Here is a 27,791-nt window from a genome sequence, read left to right as displayed (position 1 = left end):
TCTTGGGTCAAAGCAATAGGAACGTATGTGATGCCATATTAAATTTTGTATGTGAAACAAAGAGACTGTCATGTTAAATTTATTGTTTTACTCTCAATATGAATTCAAATATATTAACTTCAAATTTTTAAAGTATGGCTGAACATTGATTTTAACGATTATTATTCATTTATTATCATTCCTAAATTACAAAACTTTAAGTATTCTACACTTTTTACCGACTGAAGCCCGATTCATGGCCGATTCCCCGTAGTGCGTTGAGCCATATCCGTAAGCACTAAACCCAACCAAAACAAGTAATAGAGCTCGGGCTGTTCGCTGCTGCTAGGCTAATCATCACCTGTTTTCCTAAATCTCATTACAAATAGAATATCTATACATAGTGAAATGGTAAATCGCCGCTAACAAAAGAAAAATAGCATATGCATGCGGCCAGAAAAGTGGGAATAAAAGGATGTATAAAAAGTGCGCTTTAAATGGATCAATATAGCCATCATGGAAAAGGAGGGTCTGTACATGTGAAGCGCGGGTCAAAATAACACGGGAACTTCGAGGGTTTGCCAAGCCGTATTCTTGCGCCCTTCAACTAAGCAACACCTTCTTTCGACAACTTGGAATTGCGCATGCGCGCCTTTTTATGAGTGTGTGCCCACCGCTATCGGCATTTCTTGCCAGCGTGCTGTGGGTACCTTAGTCAACTTATTGTCACCATGTTGCTCAATCGTTTTCAAACCTACAAACGCAAAAGCATACGCGCGTGCAAACAGAATGAAAACAGCGATAACAATTCACTGCCTATAGCGCGACCTAATCAAGGTGACTGTGATATCCCAGAAAGCGCCTTGAGATGCCTGATAAATTTCGTAGTCACGTGATTCACGACATGGCGCGCACCGAAAACCAGCTGCTTCGACGATGTAGCGTCGTCAGTGCGGATAGACCAACGGCCGGTGAAACCGGCCGAGCTGCCAAGTCGTTTTCTCCACATCTGTTTGTGCGTGATATCGTGCGTCGTAGCCATGATGCTCAGTATGGGCGCCGCCCAGACAGCGGAAGTGCTGGTGGAAAGACTGGCTGCGTACCGTCGCCACGAAGTCTTGGAGCTGCGGCTCCGAAACTGCGTGGTCGCGAACCCGTCTCGCCTTTGCACTTCGATAAGTAGCTGCACGGAGCTGCGGTTTCTTCGCTGCGTCGCTAGTTCGTTAAAGCCGTACGACGTCCGAATGCTGGTCCTCCCGGCGCTGAAGAAGTTGGAAACTCTCGAGTTCACGATAGACGAACGTTTGTCTCCACTCCAGGCACGCTCAATTCGCAGCCTGGCGAGGAGAAATGTCGCCCCACAATTTGCGAGCCTTCGGTGCATGTACGTCGAAGTCGCTGGCAGCGACAACATCGACATTCTCAGTGACCTGATGCTGCACTGTCCCAACGTGAACGACTTGCACGTTCACTTTCTTCGGGGGCAGTTCGCGGACGCCAGCGACAAATGCAGGAGGTTGTGGGAAAGTCATCAGAGCCTGCGCCGCTTCACGTTCACGTCCGAGGTTCCTTCGACGGCGTGCCAATTTGCCTATCCGCACATGAACTCCACAGACTGCGGCGTCCTCTGCGGAAACGTGCTGTGCACTCGGAACCCACACACTACTGGGAACTGCTGGCTGATGCGTGATCTATGCTTGCGTAAACAGGCACTGCCAAACCATTTGACGCTCGTGGTGCTACACCCCAGCAGCACTGCGATAGATGAAATGCGCCAAGCGGGCGTTACGAACGAGTGGACTCGCGTGAAAAACCTCTGCCTCGTCCTGCTCGGCATGTTCTACAACTTGCAGTATCCGTGCGCCGATGGCGCCTACCACGACGCCCTAGTCTATTTCCTGCAGCAATTCAGGAGCATCAACGGGCACGGCGAGTACGAACACATAACCGAGCTGAACGTCAACTCGTTCCACTGCGCCGACAACTTGGACATGACCGCAGTCTTGCAGGACGCCGGGTTGACGTCGCTAACGGCGCTGTCGGCGTCGCCCTGCGGCATTCGACGGCAGGGCGCGCTCGGACGTCTCGCTATCGCCTGCCCCTCGCTCAACGACTTGGACGTCCGAGTGTACGCCGACGTCACCAGCTGCGGGCGCTGCCGGGAAGGCCTCGACGTGAGTGCCGACGACGCGGCCGAGCTGGCTGTCAGCCACAACGGAGGCCGGCTCACGTTCATCGGGGTGCCGCAATTCGGCTCGCTCGATTTCCTCAGCCGCTGCAACGTGCGGGAGCTGCGCTTGGGCGCCACTAATTGTGACCCGCCCGAAGGACTCGGAGAGCTGCTCGGTTTCAACGAGAGGCTGCGCTGCTTGGTTCTCAGCTACGACGGCGTGCGCCTCGACTTGAGCCTGTACAAGGTACGCATTCATAGGTTCAGCGTTTCTTTTTCATTAGCTGTGAAACGTGGAGAGTGCGGGCGCACAGAAAGCCGTATACTTAGAAACCTTGGTTAAGAAAAAAAAATTCGAATCCCAATTCTAAGAGTTCTTAAAGGAAAAACGCAAAGCACTAATAGCAAGAGCATGTCTGCGAATCACGAAATAGCCGACACGTGATGTTGTAGTAACGCTCAATGCGTTTTCTATCTATAAGCAGTTGTTCACTAGCCAAAGACTCGCGCTTAACCCTGCTTGTTCGACACTGCTGTTGGGAATACTTCTGCAATATATCTGCGGCGTTTTGAGCGTGATCGGATAAATCGTGGCTGGTTTATTTACTTCAAAATAACCGTAATTTTCCCGATGTAGTGCGTAGTTTTAATTCTTTAGCTATATGTAAAAAATCTTTTAAGGCTGTGGGATTTTCGCCCATTATTGTTTGAGTGCTGACCCACCGCTCTGCCGACCCCAAGGCCTTGTGACAAACTTCGGCAACGTACGGCTGTGCATGCTTACGCCGATGAAGCAGTGTCTGCCATTGCCAAAATATGTCACCCTGTTTATTTGTACTGTAATGAAAGTGAAGACTCATTCCAGCTGCACGGCATGGTAGCGCACGACCACCAGCTCCACCGCGGTAGCTTCGCCTTCGTCGAAGAACAATTTGCTAGGATATGGTCGAGTGGGCCGAACTTGCCGGCTCGTCGAATGCATTCTAGTGAGGCATACAACCACGGTGGAAAGAGTAAAAGTAAGAGTGAGCGCCACGTGACAATCGTTGAGCTTAGTCATCATAAATATAGGATACATGTGGGCCCTTGCCACGTGCTAAGCAAGCAGTCGCTTCTAGTCGCCTCGGTTTGATTGCGTTTGTTGCGTCGATTTCATGTTGCGTCTTCCAAGCTGCGAAGGTTGTGGGCCAAAAATTAGAAAGAAAAGGAATAGTCTGAAGCTCATGTTGGTACTGGGAGAACGCAAATCATTCAAGGCGTTTCCGCGGACTTTGTCGGCTGACGTAGTTGGCTTCGGCGTTCAGCTTTTTCGGGGGTATGCCTAGACATAATATGGTAGTCTCACCTCACCACCACTCGGATTTCTGTCACAAGATTGCCTGTAAATACTTCCATGCGAGCGCGTTGCTTTGCGTGGCCTACCATGGCGGCTTAGCTGGTATGTCGTTACACTGCTGCCCACGATGTATGGGGTTCGATACTCGGCTGCAGCGAGCGCATTTCGATAGGGGTGGAATGCGAGAATTCGCGTGTACCATGTACTGTTGGATGATATTGTACCCCATGTGGTCGTACCTGATCCATAGCTCCCTACTACGGCCTGCCTAATAGTGATGTCGTGGTTTCGGCAAGTAAAACCCCATAATTTAACTTTTCTTTTGAAGCGCAGCTCTTAAGCCCCCGTTCCCGAGTTGAGCGTCGGCGTCCCTCGACGTAACCACGTGAACGCGCTCGCGCCATTACTCGCGCGTTCGTCGTCGTCGTCTTCTCCCACAGCTGCCTCCGATGCCGTTCAACTTCCAGCGTTCCCATACTGTCCCTCCGTCTGCGAAGGCGCTGATGGCAGTGGCTCACTGCCAGTGGGTGCGGTGATTTCAGTATCAAGTTCATTTGCCTCAATATATCGTGAAATGGAAACACGTATAGAGCTGCACTGAAATTTCGCATTAGGGAGTATCGTAATCGTCGGACACTTTTTTTTCGGTTGCGTTATTGTTGTTTATGGTTAGGTTATAATGCGAAGGATTCTCGGAGAGGGCAACCCCGTTTTCTGTAGCCTAGTTTTCTGCAACGGCCATCACGTCGTCGTTGGCAGATTCTGAAGATAGCGCAGTCTAAAACTGCAGCAGATCCAACGTGTTGGAATCCATATACAGCGAAGTTTTGTGTGAGTGCCTAGGGAGTCGGAAGCACCAGTTTGTGTTTCTTAAATGTCCACAAAATTACTCAGAAGGCTTTATTCGGGCATTGTAGAGAGGCTAATGCAATGCCGCTGCTGCGGATGCACAAAGACGAGCTTACTGGTTCTTTTTTTTTCTCGCACGACTGCCGCTACCGCGGATACGATTGCCATCTGGTAGTGGTTCAAGCAACCCAGCGGTGGTAACAGTGCACGCGTCCTCCACTGTGATCTGTTGGCCTATTCGATATGGAAACAGCCACGCAGCAACTTCGATCTCGAAAACCCAGCGAGGTTCGCTAAGAGCGAGGTCGCGTGATGGAATCCTGGCTACGGCGGCCGCGTTTCGATGGGGGCGAAATGCGAAAACACTCGCATACTTAGACTTAGGTGCACGTTAAGGAAATCCAGATGTTCCAAATTTCCGGAGACCTCAACTACGGCGCGCCTCATAATCAGACCGTGTTTTCTTTTTTTTTTGCACCCGAAACCCCATAAATTATCATCCAAACTATCGTATCTTTCTTCTTGTTGAATGTGTTTTACTTCGTGAAAAAGTAAAACACTTCGCTAAAGAAGCTAGATAAAGAAGCTCTGGGTTGAATTCCGTAAAGAATGATTCGAATCAAGATGTTCGTGCTAACAAGCGACTCGGCCTTCGCGGCAGCCAGTTCATCGGCAGATCAGTCGTGAACCGTGGCGTCCCTCAATTGAAGGCAGGGCCCATGAATACTCTTGCAGACGCGCGAATTTGTGAGTGAGTAATCGAGTTCTGTGCTCTTACAGTGATATAAAACATCGACTGACTACGCCGTAAACGGGCGCAAGCACTACGTGAATATCACTATAGGTGCAAAAGCATCGTTTCTCTTTTGAGAACCTAAGTAAAAAAACATTATGCTGCAAAACGTCCTTCGTAGGCAATTTCGTTACCAAAAAAAAAAATTTTTTTTTGGTAAGATGACAGTGCAACTGAAGTGGCAGCGCACTTGATTTACGGCGTCGTATGAGAGCGAGAAGGAAATGAAGCTCCCGCAACGTCAAAGCCATGACAGTGTCCCTAATACAAAGCGGGTAACCGTCTTCATTTTGATACTAATTGTGGAACAAAACGAAAACTTCATAAAAAGTTACGGTCAAGCTTGTCTCACGATTACTGCTGACCGTAATGCGAATACCAATCGAGCAACGTATAGTGACCGGCCATATTCCTGAAGTCACGTTTATTTAGCACGTGTAGTGGTGATTCTGACACTTTTGTTGATTCGGTCATACGCCGAATATTTCAGTATTGTGCCACCTTGTTATGGCACTCGGTTGTCGAGGTCGCCCATGAGTACGGGGACATGACGATGGCTATGACGTCGACGCAATGACAATGGAATGACGAAGTAATGACGTCGATGGAACGACAAAGGTGTATAAGGGCAATGGTTTGACGACAGTGAGATGTCAATTCTCAAATTATGACGATGGTATAATGCCGACAACATGAAGATTACATGAGAATGAGATGACCACTGTATGACGGCGATTGCGTGACAACGGCTGTATGATGACAAAGAGGATGAAGCGGGAATGACCACAACGGCATGATGAAGACGGCATGACGATAATAGAATCGCGTTACTGATCTCATGAAAATCATAAAATGGCGGCGTGGCGGTGACGGCTTGACGACTGTTTGACGGCAATGACTTGATGACGAAGGTACGACGAGAGTCGGATGGCAAAGCTGAAATAACGGCATCACGGCCACGAGCTTATACCTTCTGATCGAAGCTGTTAGACGGCTTGGGCCACTTGCCTGGGTAGAAGGCGTGACGAGGACGGCATGCCGACAGTAAGATCACGAAGCTGGGATGACGAAAATGGAACGACCCTGAACGCTTGAGGACGAGGGGCGCTATAACGTAAAGCTATTTCGAACTGTTATTTTTCTTTTCTGTTTCTGCAATCAGCCCTCCACAATCGGCCAAAACAGTTTCGGGCCAGAACCACTTCACCTTTCTGTCACGCGACGTCACAAGAACCACAAAACCTCCCCATCTGGTTTAGTGACGTGGCTCAACAGGCGGTAGGAGCACGTTCCATCGCTTAACAGTGGCAGCTCGTTCGGCGCAGATCGGCATAATCCGCCTTTTACAGCGAAGCCGTCTATGGCTAGGGTTCCGGGATTTCTTTCTGGCGTAACGTCGACCGAAAACTATCATCATCAATGGCTCATCCTCAAAGGCAATGGCTCATACCGCCGTAAGGCAGAGGCTACCCGCACTCGGCAAAGTGAAGCGAATAATAGTGCATAAATTCTTTGAAATCACGAATCCGCGCCCTCTGCCCTCTGCCGTTGGGAACATTTCGGAAAGATTTCAGCGGTTGATTTACTTACCTGCGCCCCATGTTCAGTGTGCATCGGTTGTGCGTTTCAAGGATTGCGAATAATTAGTAATGGCTTCTCCAGGGCAGCATGTGGCACCTTCTAGTGGGTGAGCAGGCCTGAGTGCGTTGTAGTGTTAAGAGCGCGGCCGACAAAGGCAGGCCGAGTTCTGTCTGCTGACGCGGCTGCCTTGGAGTTTTTGTCGCTGACTTCTGCTTTTGCACTTCGCTTGTTGTATTCTTTAAGTATTCTTTTTAGACATTCTTTAGACATTTCGCATATTCAAGCCGTCTTAAAGCGCAGCCTCCCGCGTCGGATTTACCAAAGAGGTACATTTGATACCATGTGGCACTACCCCCTATTCAAAAAAAAATAATAATAATAAAAGAATGAGAACATATAGCCTTGACGTGAGAGGGCCGAGATGGCCTAGGACGAACACATAGGCTATAGTCACAATCACTGTGGTGTGCGATACAGCCACAAATAGCTGTTATCTTCAATTATTGTGGAAGCGGCGCATGGATTTTATGAAATGTCCAATCGTAGCAAAACAAACACATCTACGCATATTAGCCGCATAGTGTCACCTCAACTACAACAGCAGTTTCCTTTGTCCTAACTGCTTACCTTTAGGTTCAGACCCAACGGCAGAGGGCACGCGAACTCAACGGCACCAGGCTTCACCTTCGCTGAACAGGACTAGCGTTTGCCTAAACCTCATCTGCTCGGCTTGACAGGGCCGAAGCTTCTGCATTTCAAATGCGAAGGCACGTTTCAACTCATTTTGAGCGCGAATAATTATATTGTCGCGTATACCCTGATGAAGCATACACGCTGAATGGGGATCCAGGCGTTTGTACTTCACGAAACGTAACCGTTGACGCGCGATGCCGAGACGAACCTCGTTCTCTTCTTCAGTTCCCTTGCTGTGCCACACCATGTGGCACTACCCCCGCTTCAAAAAATAATAATAATAAAAGAATGAAAACATATAGTCTTGACGTGAGAGGGCCGAGATGGCCTAGGACGAACACATAGGCTATAGTCACAATCACTGTGGTGTGCGATATAGTCACAAGGCACTGAGGGACGAGCAACAACAAGAAGTAGCCTGAGCAGCTGAAAACGTCGAATTTTAGGGGCTATGGTATGGTTTGAACCGTAAAACCTGCACAATCTCAGATTGCGGTTGTCGACGTCGGGGAGGCCGGCTTCCGTCAGGAAGGACTTCGTAATTCACGTCACTAATTCGCTGCAACACTTTGTGAGGTCCGAAGTAGCGACTCAAAAGCTTCTCGGATAGTCCTTTTCAGCGCACGCGAGTCCAGACCAAAACTTGATCACCAGGTTGGAATTCGACTTGTCGATGGCGGAGATTGTAACGTTGCGCATCGATGCTCTGTTGTTTCTTTATGTGCACTTCGGCAAGCTGACGGGCTTCTTCCGCGCGTTGCACGAAGAGTTCGGCATCTTGGGCGAGATCGAGATGATCGATGTTGTCGCATGGCAGCATTGCTTCTAACATAGTGTGCACTTCACGGCCGTAAACAAGGTAAAACGGCGCGAAGCGTTTTGTTTCTTGCGTAGCAGTATTATAGGCAAACGTCACGTAAGGGAGTATCTCGTCCCACGTCTTGTGCTATGCGTCTACGTACATAGACAGCATGTCAGTCATCGTTTCGTTCAGTCGTTCGGTCAAGCCGTTTGTCTGCGGATGCTAGGCAGTTGTCCTTCGATGGTTTGTGCAGCTGAGTTTAAAAACGTCTTCAATGAGCTGCGCTGTAAAGGTTTTTTCTCGGTCTGTGGTGACGTGCGATGGTGCGCCATGCCGTAGGACGATGCTCTGTATGAAAAACTGGTCAACCTCGGAAGCTGTGCCTCGAGGCAACGCCTTTGTCTCAGCATACCGCGTTAAATAGTCTGTGGCGACGATTATCCACCTGTTGCCAGAAGATGACAGTAGAAACTGGTCTAGAAGATCCATGTCGACCCAGTCAAAGGTTTGCCAGGTGGGTCAATCGGATTCAGCGATCCCGCAGGCTTCACAGTTGACAACTTTCGGCGCTGGCATTCACGGCAGGCTTGGACGTACCGCTTAACACACTCTGCAAGTTTCGACTAGTAGTAGTATTTGCGCACGCTATCAAGCGTTCGCGTAAAACCCAAATGGCCAGACGGAGGCTCATCATGACATGCGAATAAAACTTCAGCCCGGAGGTCTGCTGGAGCGATTAAAAGGTATCTCTTGTTGGTGGCAGCGGAGTTCTTCTTATACAAGACACCATGTCGTAAACAAAACGACGACAATCCTCGAGCGATATGCCGGGGTATTGATGGGTTTCGTCCTTCCATATGTTCGAATATAGGTCGTAGTGAGTCGTCTGCGCGCTGCCGTGTGAACAAATCAGTAATGCTTACGGCCCCAAGGAAAACGCCGTCGTCCTCAATGTCTTGGTCGGTAGTGCCGAAAGGGACGCGCGAGAGTGCGTCAGCGTCTTTGTGTATGCGGCCCGACTTGTACACGATGGTCACGTCGTACGCCTGCAAACGTAGACTCCACCATGCCAGTCGTCCAGAAGGGTCCTGCAGATTTGCAAGCCAACATACCGAGTGATGATCGGTTACAACTTTGAATGGGCGGCCGTACAGGTAAGGTTGAAATTTGGCCAGCGCCCATACGACGGCAAGACACTCTTTCTCCGTAGTGGTGTAGTTGGTATCTGCACGCGATAGTGTGCGACTTGCGTAGGCAACCACTCTTTCAATACCTTCCTGCCGTTGTACAAGCACCGCACCAAGACCAACGTTACTGGCGTCTATATGAACTTCCGTGTCCGCCAACAAGCGCAGACCACTTGTTGGTTATCACGGTGTCGGTTCCGCGGCGGATCGCGGGGACTCGGTTGAACGATGGTCGGCAAGCTGATTTTCTCGGTGCCGTCGACAAGAAAATCAGTCGCACTACGACAACTCGCGCTAGTCGGTTGCTTCCTGTACTATAAAACGGTTTCAGCGACACACTGTGCTGACTAATGGGCCAGTCGTCATCAGCGTTTGTCGGCCTTGTATCGACCCAGTGTTACCGCGCGTTAAATGAGTGCGTGTGCGAAGCCAGGCACGCGCTGCCTACACCAGTGAGGGCTGACGTCACAAGAGGACGTCGTCAGCAATGGTATATCTTTTTGAAGTGTCGGCCAACTATCAATGAAAGTCGGCAACCACGTGGTTCACGGTGAAGTCCGTGCGAATAACTGGCTGTTTTCTGTTTTGACGTGGAGTTGCAGGCTAACGCTACGCACGCTTTCGGCAACGTAACGATGCAGAGATACCAGTGGAATTGCAAGGCCGTACCCGGCAAGATTCTTTGCAGCAGTGTGCGACCACGCTCTTTTTCTTTTCTTTTTTTCGGAGGGACTTTCCTCTCAGATCGGACCATTTGGCCACGCGCGCGACCCTTGCAAACCGTTTCGCGACTAATCTGCTAGGACAGGGCGCTTGCGCCGTCGAGCCATGAAAAGAAGGTTTATGTTCATAAGTTCATATGACGTATGCCCCTTAACGTAAACTTCCTTCTTACATTCGCAGTTGCAACCGCCGTTTGTTTTGTGAATCCACTAGAGCTTAACCCGCCGTGGTTGCTAAGTGGCAATGGTGTTGGGCTGCTAAGCACGACTTCGCGGAATCGAATCCCGGCCATGGCTACCGCATTTCGATGGGGCCGGAATGCGAAAACAGCGGTGTGATTTAGGTGCACCTTGACGAACCCCAGGTGGTCCAAGTTTACGGAGTCGCCCACTACGGCGTGGCTCATATGAAGAAAGTGGTTTTGTCAGGTAAAACTCCACAATATTGTTACGGGATTAAAAACAGTCAGACGTGTATTTACAGAATATTTGCAATAATTATATCGGCTGACAAGATGGTAGACAGCGCGCGAAGACCAGAACATCGTCTTCTTCCGATGATGATCAAAACATCTTCTTCGTCAGCGTGTCACATGACCCCGGCTGAAGCACCGGCTCGGTGCTGGCTAGGAGGCGGGCGAGCGATACAACTTAAGACGCCTGACCAGGACCACGTCGGAGCGATGCTGAGCCGCGGTTGGCTCAGCATCGGGGCGATTTCGTACGTGACGTCAGTTACTTGACGCAAGACACGGTAAGGGACGGTGTAGCGTGAAAGTAACTTTTCCGAGAGACCAACGCGTCGCGACGGCAACCAAAGCAGAACCAGGGCGCGCGGTGTGTGATGGAGGTCACGATGGCGGGCGTCATATAAGCGCCGCTGATTGTCTTGCGACTCCACAAGTCGACGTCGAGCAATAAGGCGTGCTTCTTGTGCTTTGAGGATGGCTGCAGGGCGTACTCGGATGTGGAATTCAGACTAGCAGGCAGAACGGTGTCGAAAGGTAACGTAGGCTCGCGGCCAAACAAGAGGAAGAATGGAGAGAAGCCTGCGGAATCATGGCGAGACGAATTATAGGCGAAAGTAACGAACGGCAGCGCAACGTCCCAGTCGCGATAGTCATCGGAGACATACATGGACAGCATGTCAGTAAGGATGCGGTTAAGGCACTCGGTTAGACTGTTCGTTTGTGGATGCTAAGCAGTAGCAAGTTTGTTTAGTCGCGCACGAGTGTAGAATGTCATTGACAACTTTAGAAAGTAGCGGCCTCGGTCGGTGAGGAGCTGTCGAGGGGCGCCAGGGTGAAGGATGACGCTTTCTAGGAGGAAATCGGTGACATCGCTTGCACAGCTTGTCGGAAGAGCCCGTGTGATTGCATATCGGGCGGCGTAGTCTGTTGCTATAGCAATCCACTTGTTTCCCGAAGCAGACGTAGGAAAAAAGCCTAAAAGATCAACACCTACACGGAAGAATGGTTCTGATGGTACGTCAAGTTTTTTGCGTCGTTGAGAAAGATCACACGCAGTGACATAACGGCAGACGTCACGGTATAGACCAGGCCAAAAGAAGCGCCGACGTACGCGGTCATAAGTCCGTGACACGCCAAGGTGACCTACAGTCGGTACATCATGAAGCTGGGCGAGAACAGTCTGACGCAGATGCTCAGGCACGACGAAGAGTCGGGCAGGGCCGTCCGGGCGCATGTTAGAGCGGTACAGTATACCATATTGAAGTTCAAACATGCGAAGGGAAGGATCGGGCGTCGTTGAAGTGAGCCGTTGAATAAGGTGTTGCACGGAGGCGTCCCGACGTTGTTCGGCTCCAATGTCGCGAAAAGCAGCCAGAGAGAGAACGGTGACAGGTATGCCGGCCGTAGAAACCTCAGGAGGGTAGACAGGATGGCGCGACAAGCAGTCCGCATCTTGATGTAACCGGCCGGTCTTGTAAACAACGGAATAGTTGTATTCTTGGAGGCGCAGAGCCCAGCGGCCAAGGCGCCCTGAAGGATCTTTGAGGGACCAACGCCAACACAGAGCGTGGTGATCAGTGATGACTGGGAATTGGCGGCCGTACAAATAGGGGCGGAATTTACTCACTACCCATACGAGCGCCAGACACTCGCGTTCGGTGATAGAATAATTGCTCTCCGCAGGTGGCTGGCGTAGGCAATAACACGTTCTCGCCCTTGTTGTTTCTTTGCCAAGATAGCTCCAATACCGTGGCCACTGGCATCGCTGCGGACTTTTGTTGGAGCTGACGCATCAAAGTGAGCGAGAATGGGCGGGGACGTAAGCAGCCAAATCAGCTCGGTGAAAGCACCAGCTTGCTCAGGGCCCCAAATGAATGCAGCGTCTTTCTTGAGGAGCTGATTGAGAGGGCGCGCAACGTTCGAAAAATTTCGGACGAACCAACGGAAGTAGGAGCATAGGCCCAAGAAGCTGCGAACACCCTTGGCACATGTTGGCACGGGAAAGTCTGAGTGCCCGTATTTTATCGTTATCAGGGCGTACACCCGTAGAATCGACGAGATGCCCGAGCGCAGAAATTTCACGCTGACCGAAGAGGCACTTGGACGAATTTAGTTGTAGCCCCGCCTGACGGAAAACAGATATGATCGTCGACAGGCGCTCGAGGTGTGTCGCAAAAGTAGGCAGATGAACCACTTGGACCAAACAGAGGCAGATGGACCACTTGAAACCGTGTAGGATGGCGTCCATCATTCGTTCAAATGTGGCCGGGGCATTACATAAACCGAAAAGCATCACTTTGAACTGATACAGGTCATCGGGAGTAATAAAAGCTGTCTCCTCGTGGTCCATCTCATCGACGGCAATTTGCCAGTAGCCGGAGCGAAGGTCGATGGACGAAAAATATTGTGCTCCATGTAGGCAATCCAGGGCATCGTCAATGCGTGGTAGCGGATAGACGTCTTTCTTTGTTACCTTGTCGAGGGGTCGATAATCGACGCAAAATCGCCAACTGTTGTCCTTCTTAACTAGTACAATAGGGGATGCCCTTGGGTTGCAAGAAGGTTCGATGATGTCTCGTGACAGCATCTTGTCAACTGCGTGTTGGATGATATGTCGCTCGGTAGGAGAGGCGAGGTAGGGCCGCCGATGGATCGGGCTCGCATCAGCGGTGTTTATTCGATGTTTTACGACAGATGTTTGTCCTAGAGGGTGTTCTCCAAGGCCGAATATGTCCCAATATGAGGCAAGGAGGCAACGCAGCTCTTGAGCACGCTGGGGAGGAAGGTCGGGAACAATCATTTTTATTAGGGCATTCAAGTCTGAAGGGACAGGGGGCGAAGCAAGAGTTAAACACGAGGAGCTGTCACAAGTTAAAGTCGAAATATGGTAGTCTCTGGCTGGCGTTATTTGCGCCAGGGATATTCCGCGCGGGAGTACTTGTGTACCGAATCCAAAGTTCACAAGCGGAAGGCAGGACGTGTTGTCCGAAATGGTAACGACGGTGTGAGGGAAAGCGACGTTATGCGAGAGCAGGACATCCGGATTAGGAGATACGATGTAGTCTCCGTCTGGTAGAGGTGGAACGGGGGATACACCTATGTAGGTAACGGCACGGTGAGGCAGGCGGATATGCTCTCTGGAACATAGCCGTATCGGAGCACTATCGGGCGGGTCAATAGCAGCAGGTAAAACGAGTTCCACAACACCAGCAGAACAGTATGAAAGCGGAATGCGTTGACAGAAAATCAAGGCCCAGGATGAGGTCGTGAGGGCAGTGCTATAATACATAAAATAAAACAGAAGTATGATGTCCGGCGATACTCACGCGAGCCGGCCACATGCCAATAACGGCTGGTGTTCCACCGTCGGCGACTTGGATCACAGGCAAAGGGGCAGGAGTGAGGACTTTCTTGAGACGATTCCGAAGCTGAGCATTAATCACAGATACGTGCGCGCCAGTGTCAATCAGAGCCGTAGCTGGTACACCATCGACGTTCACGTTAATGAGGTTCCGATGTGCAGGCAAGGTCAAAAGAGGATTTTTGCGTCGGGTCCGTTTGGCAGCATCACCTGCAGGCGCTGCACCCGTTAGTTTTCCGGAAGGGTGCGCCGGAAGGAGCTAGGGGACGGTGATAGACGAGACGGGGGCGATCGGGAGAAGCGGCTACGTGGTGAAGGAGAGCGGTTAGAGCGGGTAGGCAGAGAAGTGTCGCCAGAACTTACTGGCTGCGTTGGCGGGGGTACCCGAGGAGCAGCATGAGGGCTGTGGGATTGGTGGTAGGACCAGGGGATCGAATTCTACGAAGACCGGCAGTGAGGTGAAATAGGGCCGATACGGCCACAAGTGAAACATATAGGCCGGTCGTCTGGAGTACGCCATTCGGCGGGGTTGCGATACCGCATTGGGACATTCAGGCTACGGGTGCATATGACAGTGCTGGACGGAGTGTAGTCAGGCCGATTAACTGAGCAGACGTTGGTCAAGCCAACGTGGGCCAATTCTTGGCGCACGACGGACTGTGTCAATGAGACGGTCACCTGGCAATTGTCGGAGCCATGGGTTGGGGTCGTGACAGGAGATGCAGCTTCTATTTCACGTCGGATGACGTGGAGGATGTCATCAGAGCGAGTTGGTGTGGGCGGACTGCGGAGGTCTTCGCAGGTGGACGTAGCAGCCGTGTTGGGAAGGCGGGGAAATGGCTGGGTAATGCGGCGACTCTTGGCTTCCTCAAACCGCCGGCATTCGGTAATGATGGCTTGCACAGTGGAATTCTTGAAGACAAGGAGATGGAAGGCATCATCTGCTATGCCCTTAATGACGTGTGCAACCTTATCAGGTTCGGACATCTTCGGATCCACTTTGCGGCACAGCCCCGCAGGGGCGTCTGCGTCAGCAGGCGTTTGGTGCGTTGCGACACCACGTACCCGAGCACACGAGGGTTGGACCCTCCCGCGTGTAGCCGTGCGCCGCTTAGCCGTGCCCGGAGAAAGGGGAATCCTGGGGGTTGAGCCGATGCCGCGTGTTCGGACCTTTAAGGCCCCGCGGCGGAGGCAACACATCTCTTTGGTCTCTGCTTCACGTAGACGGCACCCCCGGACTGACCCCCCCGGGGGAAATCGGCAGTCGCCTCTTCCTGTCTCTCTCTCCTCAAACCTTCGTCTTTATATCTCACTTTTTATCTTTCCTGTCCTCTTCTCTCTTCCATTTACTTCCTTCCTCCACGGCGGCAAGGGTTAACCTTGTGTGGCTATCCTACCTTGGGTACACCATATTTGGTTATAGTGACGGCGTACGGCTGGCGTGGCTTGAACACAAGCTTTGCAGCGTCCCCTCGTTGGGCTCCATGGTGGGTGGTCGGCACTGTTGCCGAACATATTTTCCTATGGCAGCGCAAGCCTCTGTTGTTTATGATCGGCGTCTGAATAGATGCCGCCCCGAAGTACCATCCCAATTTTCCTTTAGGAGCAACGCTCCGTCTTTCCCCAAGTACTATGTAGTTCACAGTGAAAACAACACGCCTGTTAGAAAGCTCTCTCCATTCCTGGTAGCCAAATGCCTGAAAGATAAAATCGAACCGACATACAAAGCCTCCAAAATGTCTAGCGGGGACCTCCTCCTAGAACTGAATAATAAAGATCAAGCAGATAAACTGTCTGAACTTACCAGTATTGGCGACGTGACAGTGACAGTTTCAGCGCACAGAACACTAAATACAAGCAGGGGAGTAATATCTGAAGAAGACTTTATTGGCTTAAGCGACGAGGAACTGCTGGAAGGCTGCCAGGAACAAAATGTTACCAAAGTACAAAGAATAGTAATCCGCAGAAACGACCAAGAAATCCCCACCAAACATGTTATACTCACCTTCGGAAGAAGCGTAATGCCTACTTCACTCGATGCAGGTTATGTCAAAGTCAATGTGAGACCATATATCCCGAATCCCAGATGTTTCAAGTGCCAAAGATTTGGATATGCTTCACATTCATGAGGACAAACAACTTGCGCTAAATGCAGCTCCAACGACCACCAATCTGAGAATTCCACCTCTTCGCCACATTGCTTTAACTGCAAAGGAGATCATCCCGCTTACTCGCGGTCTTGCCCTTGCTGGAAAAAAGAAAAAGACGTAATTGTACTAACTGTTAAAAAAAAAAATCTCGTTCTTCGAAGACAGAAAGTGACTGTCGCACCTTTCGCGATGCAGTTATGCCGGTGTGACGAAGGTGGGGGCATCGTCACAGAGGCCAGAGGAGTCCCTGCGGCCCACGCACAGTGGTCCCGTAGTGACGCCTCCCGCCCCCGTGGTGGAAGCAGCCAGTACTGCTCCATCATCTTCGCAGGCCCTACAGACACCAGTCCCGCAGGGCCCTAAGATCAAACAAATCCCAAGGCCCGAGACACGTGTCTCGGCGCCAAACTCTCGGTCCTCCAGCGCCTCAGAGAGAGCGATGGAGGTCGACACAAAAACGCCGGTGTCATTGACACCGAAGGACAAGCGCTCTCTCGAGCACGGTAAGAGGGACAAAATCCCAATAACCACTCAAAATAAGAAAACGATAACCTAAAGGTTATCGCTCATTTGTATTAGCCTTTTTAAAATCCATGTCACCTACACCTCACCTCTTAATTTTTCCGTAGTGCCATTTCTTATCTTTCAATTTTAAGATGGCTTTTGTTATCCATTGGGATTGTAGAAGGCTTTTACACAACTTAGGTGACATCAAAGACATGTTAATAAACTTCTCTCCTGTGGCCCTGTGCTTACTGGAAACAAACCTAGGCGAAAAACAAACATTTTAAAAGGTTTCACTGTTGTACGGCGCGACCGTACTCAGGCGAACCGGCTATCAGGTGGTCTAGCCATTGTTCTGCCAGGTGGTATAGCAGCCAGAGAAGTTCCCATTAACACTCACATGGAAGCCGTTGCTGTCACCGTTTTAGCTCACAAAACCATCACCATTTGTTCAATGTTCACCGTAAGAGATCTAGAGATAATTTTAGACCAGCTACCTGAACCATTTTAGTAGGCGGTGATTTTAACGCACATAACGCGTTGTGGAGTAGGAAAACAGCCGACACCAGGGGTCAAACACTTGAAGATTTTATCCTAACAAACGACATATGCCTTTTAAACACCGGTGCGGCTACTTACTACTGCCCAAGCACAGGAGCTATGAGTAGCCTAGATCTGGCACTGTGCTCTCCCTCTCTTTTTGGAGATATTCTATGGAGTGTTATTGATAACCCTTATGGTAGTGACCATATGCCTGCTATCGTTAAAAGAACGTCTCCTCGTCCTACCATACCACTGAGGCCACCCCGTTGGAAACTCCATCCAGCAGACTGGCCTCTTTTTACTGAAAAAGCCACTCTGGACAACATATCAGATGAGCTAAATATAGAAGAAATGAATGATAAGATCACCGCCTCTATACTTGCTGCAGCAGCAGAAACAATCCCACAATCGTCTGGCTTCTTAAGAAAAAACCTAAAACCCTGGTGGACGAAAGAATGTACGCTAACAAAAAAACTACAACACGAAGCGTGGGGTATCTTTCGGCGATACCCAACACAAGATAATCTACTCTCTTTCAAAAAAGCAAAAGCGAAAGCCAGGTACACACGCAGACAAGCCGAAAGACAGTCCTGGAAGAATTATGTCTCGTCAATAAATAGCTCGATAACTTCCAAAAGAATGTGGGATCAGGTTCGTAAGTTTAGAGGCGACTACGCTCCTTACACGATACCCATACTTTCACCGCCAGGCACACAAAAAAATTTAGAACAAGCAGACATTAGGGCAACATTTTCATGATATATCAAGCTCGGAAAAATACTCTGCTGCATTTTTAAAACATAAGCAATTAGTAGAAAAACTAAAGCTTCCGATCACAGGAAGCTCAGAAAGACCGTATATTGCCGCTCTAACACTACCGGAAATCAATAGAGTACTTACCACTGACAAAAAAACAGCACCTGGTCCGGACAGAGTTCCTTACGCAATGTTCGCTCATCTATCTCCTAATGCAGTTGACACCTTGCTTCGCTTTTTTATTATAATCTGGGAAACGGGGAAAATGCCGAAAGAGTGGAAGAAAGCCATATAATCCCTTTCTTGAAAGCTGAACAACCTCCCACAACAACAACCAGTTATAGACCCATAGCACTCACAAGTTGTCTTGCCAAGTCCTATGAAGCCATCATCAACATAAGACTGACATATGTCCTTGAAACGGAGAACCTGCTGGTTAACCATCAGTGTGGATAGAATAAAGGTTGCTCCACAATAGACCACCTGGTGCGGCTACAAGACGAAATACGTGTGGCCTTTCTACACAAGCAGTATTGTCTCACCGTTTTCTTTGATCTAGAAAAGGCTTACGACACAACATGGAGGTTTGGTATCTTAAAGGACTTAGAAGTTTTAGGAATCCGAGGTAGAATGCTCAAATCTCTAGCCGATTTCATGTCGGACCGAACATTCCAGGTGCGTTTAGGAACGGCGCTGTCACGTGTATTCATTCTGGAAAATGGTGTGCCACAAGGATGCGTATTAAGCACAACATTGTTTTTGGTGAAAATGAACTCGGTCAATAAGGTAATTCCACCTTCTGTAATGCATTCATTACATGTGGATGATCTACAAATTGCGTGTCGTACATCGAACCTGACATCCTGTGAACGGCAAATTCAAATTAGACTAAATAAACTAACACAGTGGGCGTCTGAACACTGTTTCCGTTTCTCAAGTGAAAAAACTATTAGTGTTGTCTTTACACAAAAAAGAGGCCTACAACCAGATCCCACCCTTAAGCTTCAAGAAGTGACACTACCAGTAAAACAAGAACACAAGTTTCAGGGTGTTCTGTTTGATAAAAAGTTCAACTTTCTCGCTCACACAAAGAGCCTTAAAATAAAAGCGAACAATGCACTTAACGTCCTGAAAGTCCTGTCCTGCAAGCGCTGGGGCGTTGACCGCGAATGCCTGCTACGCATCTACCGTACTTCGGTGCGCAGCATATTAGATTATGGTAGCATCATATACGGTTCTGCCAGACAGTCTTACGTCCGTCGACTTGATCCAGTTCATAACCTTGGACTGCGACTGGCAAGTGGCGCTTACAGAACATCGCCTGTCCAGAGTTTGTATGTTGACTGTACTGAACCTCCTCTACAGCAGCGCAGAGTGCTACTAACGTTTTCTTACGTACTGAGAATTACGTACTAAGAATCCTCACCACAACACATATGCTTCAACATTGTCACACAGTGCAACTCACGTTTACACTATACGAACAAACCAAACATGATTAAGCCGCTTGTCCTACGATATGAGGAATATATTCAAGATTATAACATTCCTCGCGAAGTCCTTCAGGTAGCGAGAAAACCACAGCGGTTTCCCCCATGGCACGATTTCGCACCGTTATGTGATTGGACATTGACACAATTAAAGAAAAGACACCCCACACGAACGCATTATACAAGAATTCCGCTTTCTACAGGACAAATATCAAAATTACACGGAATTTTACACTGATGGCTCTAAAACAAAAGAACACTTGGGTGTGGGGGCCTTAACAGAACATTGGGAAAGAAGTATTCGTTTGCCACAGCCCGCCTCTGTCTACACAGCTGAAGTCTATGCATTATGGACTGCGGTTAAAAAGATCATCGCTGAAAAACACGAAAACACAATCATATACACTGATTCGTTAAGCACGCTGAAGGCTCTTCACATGAAATCCGAATGCGAACCCCTGATAGGAGGTATCTTAAACATGACAATAAACAAATACGGCAGGTCAATTAGGTTTTGCTGGGTACCAAGCCATGTTGGTATACCGGGTAACGAAGCAGCGGATAGATGCGCATCAATGGCAGCGCACAAAGACATGATAAACACAACACTTCCATATAAAGATAGTATCCGTGCCATTAGGAACGCCTTAATGTCAAAGTGGCAACACGAATGGCACTATTGTACAGAAAACGAGCTACATCTTATTAAACCTGTAATCGGTGAGTGGAAATCATGCAGTCGCCAGCAACGGTTCTACGAGGTGATCTTGTGTCGACTGCGAATTGGACACACACATTTGACGCACAATTTCCTCCTCCGAAAAGAAAACCCACCAACCTGCGAAATATACCTTGAACCTCTCACAGTCATACACATCCTAATAACATGTCCACACATCGACGCACTGAGACGGAGGTTTTTACACTGCCTATATAATTTGCACACTCCATTACACCTTGCCCTATTACTAGCATTAAGACGGCAAGCTGGGCGAGTTGGTGATTGAACATGTTCCCATGGGTGGGCAGCGCAACCCGGACGAAGGACGAGAGGAAGAACACAACACGAGCTAGGGGGTCACCTGCTATTACTAGCAGATGACCCCCTAGTGCCATTTCCTAACCTGTTCGACTTTTTAGAACAAACTGGTGATTTACACCAACTATAATGTAATACAGGTTTACCTACTCTAAAGTTGCATTTCATTTTGTCTTGTGTCTGGCGCAGCATGGACTTAGTTGCCTTTGTGCCATTAAACCCAAACTAACTAACTAACTTTGCGGCACAGAGCGAGCACGTCCTGGATGTACGTGAGATAGGATTCAGTGCACGTCTGGACACGGGAAGAGAGGTCTTTGAGTGGCGCGCTGACGTCCAACAGGCTTGCCAAACAAATTTTTGAGTTTCTGTTTGCAAATGTCCCAGCTGGTAAGTTCCTCCTCGTGGGTCTGAAGCCAGACGCGTGCCGTGTCCACGAGGTAAAATATCAGATTCGCGAGCATGATGCTCTGGTCCCAGTGGTAGCTGGCGCTCACCCGCTCATATAGTTGAAGCCAGTCTTCAACATCAGTGTCGTCGGTGCCAGAAAAGGTTCCTGGGTCGCAGGGTTGTGCTAGAATGACGGTGGGCATGGGTGCCGACGGGCACGAAGCATCGTCACCTTGAGCTGGCATCGTAGATGCAGCCATAGAGCGCCCGCTGCGTAAATTCATCTTCATAATGATCCCGCAACTTCCACCAAAGATGTTACGGGGTTAAAAACAGTCAGATGCGTATTTACAGAATATTTACAATAATTATATCGGCTGACATGGTGGTAGACAGCGTGCGAAGACCAGAACATCGTCTTCTTCCGACGTCTTCTTCCGACGATGATCAAAACATCTTCTTCGTCAGCGTGTCACAATATTTTCGACCCAAGCTTACTTTAGGCGCAAGTACGTAAGTTCGCACCTGCGCTATATTCGTATGCTTGTTAATCTTTAGAATATTTTTAGCTTTGTGAATGCGCTTATTTTATAAAATTTTTGCAAAGCCTCAATTCGTTCGCAAGTTAGCTTTGTCAATTCCGTTGCAGAAGATTGCTATATTCAACACCGCAACATCACTGTACTGTATGCAAGGCTCACTTCAGAAAACAGAATTCTGCAACGTGTATTATACTCCCTTGCAATGAACCCCTCTGACGCCAACCTAGGTCACTGTGTATGATAATAACTAACACCGCCGTGCGCTGTGCCCTACAGCATCAGTTCGCAACACGTCACCAAAGCATTACGCGTTCGCTGCAGGTCACCTACGATTCGGAACAAGTCTACCAAACCGCGAGTGCTTCGCGTCACGTAGTTGTTAGCCGGAGTTCAGTCTGCTGATTAAGCGTCATTTCCTTTCCTGAACCTGAACAGAACCTGAAAGGGCTCCGGAATCTACACCTTCTCAGCGTGCTGTCGACTGCGTGCTACGACAATCTCTACGCAAAAGCCTACATGCAATCTCTGGGCTCCTTCATGGAACAGCTGAAGGTCTTCCACGTGCACTTCACGGACACCAAGGGCAATACTCAGCGACTGACGTGGGTGCGACGCGCTCCCACGGTTGTGGAAGAGGTCCACCGACTCGATCCGCTGCTGAAAGCGCCGGTGTTTTTCGGCCGGGTGCTCACCGGCGCACCGTGCGTCGTCTGCACGACCCAAACTTTCATCGGGCTCGTCAAGCCGAAGTACCGGGACGTGCACACCAAGTTTTAGACCTTGCTCTTTTAGTGTCCTTTTAGACTGTTTTAGCTCGGCCGTAAGCGCATTACCGTTCGTGGAACACCTGGTTACAGCAACAGTCAACGGCAGTATAGCAACGCTGCTAGCGACAGCGTCAGGATGCCTGTTTCAATGGCAACGCGTGAGGATCGCTTTATGTATCGTCATTCTTGTTGAAAAGAAATAGGAGAAAGTGGTCTGCATGGTAACGACGATGTCGCTACCGTTTCTTTACACCAGCGGCTAGGTAGCAAATGAAAAGTAACTTCAATGGGCGTTTTGTGTCCTTGCTAGTTAAATTATCTTCCCTAACATGGTGTGTCGCCAACCCTTCTCTTGAAGTAAACGTGTCCGGTAACCTGGTGTTTCTTAAAGGGCAATGCGTTTACGGACCCGCTAATACTCTGTTGTTATTCAAACCTTGTCTCACCGGGAGACTTGACTTTTACTCCTACTGCTTCTGTTTTATCTGTCAGGCTAAAAGTCATATTTCGAATTTTAGCTTGTTCATACTGTTGACAAAAACTCCTAAACGCCACATTTGCCTTGAATCTTTATATTGCAGTGTGATCATACGGAACCATGAAAAAAAAATTGTAAATTCCTGAGTAACCCCTGTGATCACATAGCATGACGGCACTGGGTTTATGGGCCTTCTTCAATAGAGATGGAGGCCTAATAATTCAATATCGGAACATCATACGTGGCGAAGGTATTATGAATATGACTGAGATAGTTACCGCGAATACTAGTTTGTACCGGGGTAGCCACAAATAATAACCTTGCATGTAGGGGGTTTTAATGTGTTCGTGAGCATCGTTTGAGTTTTTATGCTCAGAATTGACTATTATGTATAACTTTATCTGCAATTTCCTAATATTTTACGTAAGATTGAACAGAAAGATGACGCGAGGGGACGACCTTGAGATTTAACAAATTTCTTACCAATTTTTCATTGCACTTCTACATTGCAGTTCTTTAGTCCCACACTACACTGTTCTTCAAATTTAGTTTTGCTTTAGTTCTAACTATATGAAAAACCGCCTGCTTTTTGGCCAATCCCCCATAATGGGTATGCGCCAGTGTTTAGGAAACGAAACGAGTCGAGGAAGAATTGAGAATAAACAGTAATGGTGACCGTATGACTAGTTGTTCGTGGTGTCGTTACAAAGTAGGTGCAGTCTACTTCACGATCCTGTGTTATTCGACTGATGGACCACTCCGATTTCACAAGGACAATGTGTGTCAACGTCACGGCCACCGATATGGATGGTGTCCAGCTCGTGAGCGGTACATACTGCGTCTATGGTGGAAAGTCGGCCTGTTGGCGTGAACTCTGACGGTTGTTTCTTAAAACGTGCATGCTTGCTTTCGGCAACCAAGTGGCGATGAGTACTTGCAAGATAAATAGCAGGGACCACGAACATGAAGTGGCCATCGCGCATATTAATCGGGAGAATCAAGGTGCCAAAGAGCAGGTAAATATTCTCGCGGTGGCAGAAGGAGGTTCCTACAAAAAAGGCAAAGATGTTTCCACAACAAAATACATATTGCAACATGTGATTAATTTGCAAGAAAAAAACAGCCAGTGGTAATACCAGTTGTTGGAACTCATGAGGCAAACGTGCCTCCAACGTGCTCTGAGGACACCAATGGAATTTAGTAAACCGGGTATCTTCGACGGGTCATTCACAAATAGTGCTCAGCCTTGGCTTGATTTCTTTGAATACGCATGGGATCATAATTGTTGGCAGGATGATACTTGCATGGTTATGAACATGCCAATGTACCTCGGAAGCGTCGCAAGAACTTGGTATAAGATCCGAATGACCGAAAAGGCAGGACATACTTTGACGCACTGGAGGAAAAACTTTTTGACATTTTCTCAAAACAGGCTCGAATGGTGTGACAGGGCAATAGCTTTCAAGTACGCTTCTGGCCCTGTTCATAACTACTTTTTTTTAAGTGGAGGCTATCGCACGCAGCAGATTTTGCACTGTCACTCATCGCTCGTGCCCCTCATCATACTGGGACTTCCTAAGCGGATACAGCATCAAGTTCAACTTAGGGCACCACAAACACTGGAATATGAAGCAACTATTTGTTCAGGAGCGACAACGTGCGGCGACAGAAGTTAATGCCAATTATCTGTAGTACCGGGGTTCCGAGGTAACAAATTTTGCACAGCAGGCGGCAAACCTCGTTTCTGGAATAGTTTTCTAAACAAGAGAAAACGAAATTATATTAAAGTCTGACGACCTGTTGCCCCTTTTACAGGAATCCATTTTCCTCACTGATCATGCCAAGCTGATATATGTTCCCGCACAAGTCAATGAAAATGATATGAAAACACCCGTGGACAGCGGAGCGTCGGTCACTGTGGTTGCAGCGCTGTTCATAAGTATTTTTTTTTAAACGGAGGCTATTGAATTCAGCAGGTTATGCACCAGAGACGGTGACACCAAAAGTACTTAACTTATATCATGACAGCTGTGAATCTTCTTGTCAAGACAGCTTTTGGCGGGCGTATCATAAGCTTCTTCAGAGATTCGCATGGAAAAATATGAAAAAGGACGTCGAAGTAAGCTTCGTCAGAGGTTCAGAAGTAAACTTCTTCAACGCTGTGTGTGTCAAATGTGCCTTTCTGTTGTCTTTGTCGTTCAGCTTGCGCTAGAACAAAATATATGCCGTGCCAATGAGCCCCTATAGATATCCTCATCGACATCGAAGACTACGTCAACTCATGTCACTTGTGCCAAATAAACAAGGCCAAGTACTGACCGTCCCCCGGCGAACTAGTTTTGCCATATCATTCTGATAAACCCTTTGAAGTTGTGCATGTAGACTTTGCAGAACTGAAGGTGAAGAGTACTGGAGTTTGCAAGATGCAATCTTAGCTTGTTGCAATAGATCAGTGCACTAGAATTGTAGCAGCGTGCCCTGGGGTAAAAGACGCTAGCAGCGTTATGGCCCTTCTTGGTCGCACAATGTTTTCACAGCTGAAAGTTGTGATATCACACAATGGAACCGCATTCCTAAGCAAGAAACCTCAGGAGTGGGCAGATAGCCGAAGTGTTACGCTACGACGTTGTGCTCCATATCACCCGCAGGCAAATGGAATGGCCGAAAGAGTGATTCGTGACCTTAAGCAGTTCATCTCCATGTACCCAACGTTTAAAGGAGGCTGGAAAGGCTGTCTGAAAGCGGCTGTGGCTCACCACAACAGGACGCACACTACTAGCCTTGGTTGTAGCCCTCATTTTGCTGCTTATGGCAAAGTACCGGCGCCGCCAGCTGACAAATAACTTGGAACTGAAGGCAACATGCACCTGTCTGAGTGCCATAAAAGCGATGAAGTTGTATTTTGATAAGCGCCACCAAGGACACCGTGCTAATGATTCACTGATCGATCTTGTGCTAGCAGGAAGGGGCTACCGGGCAGCGGTACAAGAAATCTTGGCCCTTTCAAAGTCGTTCCAACATCGACACAACAGGGTGTGCTTAAAACTATTGAGTGCCACAGTAACGGACAGCTAGAATTCGCGGCTCTAAGCGATGTTCTCCGCTATCACCCAGGAGGGGTGAACAGGAAAAACGGGGAAAATGTAAGGTTGAAGAGAAAGGTGACGCGAAAGGACAGCCATGAGGAGTCGAGGAAGAAGTGAGAATAAACAGTAACGGTGACTGTATGACTAGTTCTTCTTGGAGTCCCTGCATAGTATAATAGTACTTGGTTGTGTTGTTGATTCATGTCTATTCTGATTTTATGTTGAATTAAGTTTATTCGCCTTCTCCCCACGTATTAATAATATGCCTTTGACGTAGACTGTACAGTGGATAAAAAAAATATGCAGATCCAAGGGAAAGCGTCAAAGCAGGAGTTGTAATTGTTTTTTCTGTGGCAAAACTCCTTTCTTATGACCGAATTTCATATGGTTTTTCATCTCTGCGCATGTACGTTATACCCACTGCAAAGTAACAATGCGCTGTTCATACTACACAACGTGTACCATTTGTTTCGTCATTTCTTTGAATATGTAGCGCTGTTTACTTACACTTCTTTATGTTCGTACGTTTCCTTTAAGAGGAAGCTTTAGTTCGGGTGCTCCTTTCTAAGTACACGTAAAAGAATTCGTTTTCCTCGGCAACCACTACACTAAATTTGACGAGGTTTGTCGCATTTAAAAGGAAAGCTTCTACTTTACTGTATGTTTGTTTCAAATTTTTCATTTAAGTTGTCAATTCTTCATTCAAAATTTGCAAATATTTACAATTTTCAGAACACGGTACTATGAAGTTTATAACTATAACTCAGCAAGAAAACATATCACGATTTTGAGAATCGCATCTGATAGTACATCTAAAGCGGACAAAATTGATGTCACACATGAATCTAACAAAATATTTAGTAATTGTAAATACAGCTTTCTCATAACCCTTTAAACAACGTAATAAGTTCACGTAAGATACATATTGACATATTGAATATCTAATGGGTGCCATTCACAGAACCGCGATATCTGTTCTTGATGCATAGCTAATAATCTACAAACTTCGTGCGTCTAAGCTTTTCGAACTTTCAAATTTTTGAAAATCCTTTTTACAAAATTCAGGCACTAAATCGAAATTCCGCTTCCAACAGTCACTAGAATTTAATCTTTGCTCTCAAATGCAACAAATTTCTTTAAAATCGGTCCTGCGGTTATCTGAGAAAAGAGTTATTTGCGTTTTACATGTACATGAATAGGCCGCGTTGAAGTTGGGCCTGAGCTAAAGCTTCCTGTTAACATTGGTGTTTCATGCAGTTTAAAAGCTTTTTATTCTCCAAGTCACTTATTCTTACTGTTGTGGACAAGTTATTGTTGCATTACTATTTGTTGGTGGCTTTCTTGTTGCTATGCCAAAAAATGTTTTGTTTCTTGTATTTTGTACTCCGGGGAGCTGGGAACTAGTCAAGCTGATTTTTCCGCTTTTTTCCCGCACTCCCTCACTTCATGAGTGAAATAAAGGATATTATTATTATTATTGAATGTATGTCACCCTAAGCTTTATTAAAACTTATGTTTTTCAACTAAATGCGATGTGTACAATTGCTTTTCTTTATCCTAGGCAACGTGAATTCTCGGACATGGAATGTTTGCGTTTATGCACTACATTGCTCACAAGCTATGCCGCAATGCTAATTCCAAATGAGGCGGATGCCAGGTGTGAGATGTACACGCAGCGACGTTACAGTGGACGAAGGCAATGAATGACGTTCATCGAGGGTAGAACGGATGACGGCAATTGTGCGCGCAGAAAAAGTACGCGCATCAAGCAACATTTACGGATTTTTGTTCCTCTTTTGTCAGTGTGGGATGCCCCCATACTGAAGGATTGGCCGAGAACTGGCATACGAGAACGGGGTAAGTGGTGCATGCCGAGTGGCCAAATCAAAGTGAAGTAAATCAGGAAATCCGTTAAATATATTCCCCATTTCATTAACAAATCGGTGTGATTTAGAGATGCCTGTAAGCCGATATCATGTGTTCAGGTTTTATGTGAAAAGTTATTTTTTGTGTTAACCAGAATAGAGGAGTAGGAGGAATAGAAGAGGAATAGAGTAATATAAGTAAACGTGTCTTTATAGATTGAGAGCGAGCTCCACCACT

General features: G+C 48.0%; 1 protein-coding gene across 1 annotated transcript; it reads left to right on the top strand.

Annotated features, from left to right (window-relative positions):
• The first annotated feature begins 939 nt into the window (after positions 1–939).
• On the top strand, positions 940–25,196 carry LOC129381443 (uncharacterized). Its single transcript, XM_055064305.2, has 2 exons — positions 940–2,396; positions 21,793–25,196. Exons 1-2 carry the CDS (start codon positions 1,020–1,022, stop codon positions 22,132–22,134), a joined length of 1,719 nt encoding a protein of 572 aa, XP_054920280.2. The 5' UTR covers positions 940–1,019; the 3' UTR covers positions 22,135–25,196.
• The last annotated feature ends 2,595 nt before the right edge of the window (positions 25,197–27,791 follow it).

This window comes from Dermacentor andersoni, chromosome 11 (genome assembly GCF_023375885.2).
Source record: "Dermacentor andersoni chromosome 11, qqDerAnde1_hic_scaffold, whole genome shotgun sequence".
In the NCBI taxonomy this organism is placed as follows: Eukaryota; Metazoa; Arthropoda; class Arachnida; order Ixodida; family Ixodidae; genus Dermacentor; species Dermacentor andersoni.
The sequence above is the reverse complement of the archived record's forward strand: the minus strand, read 5'-3'. Positions and strand labels throughout refer to the sequence as shown.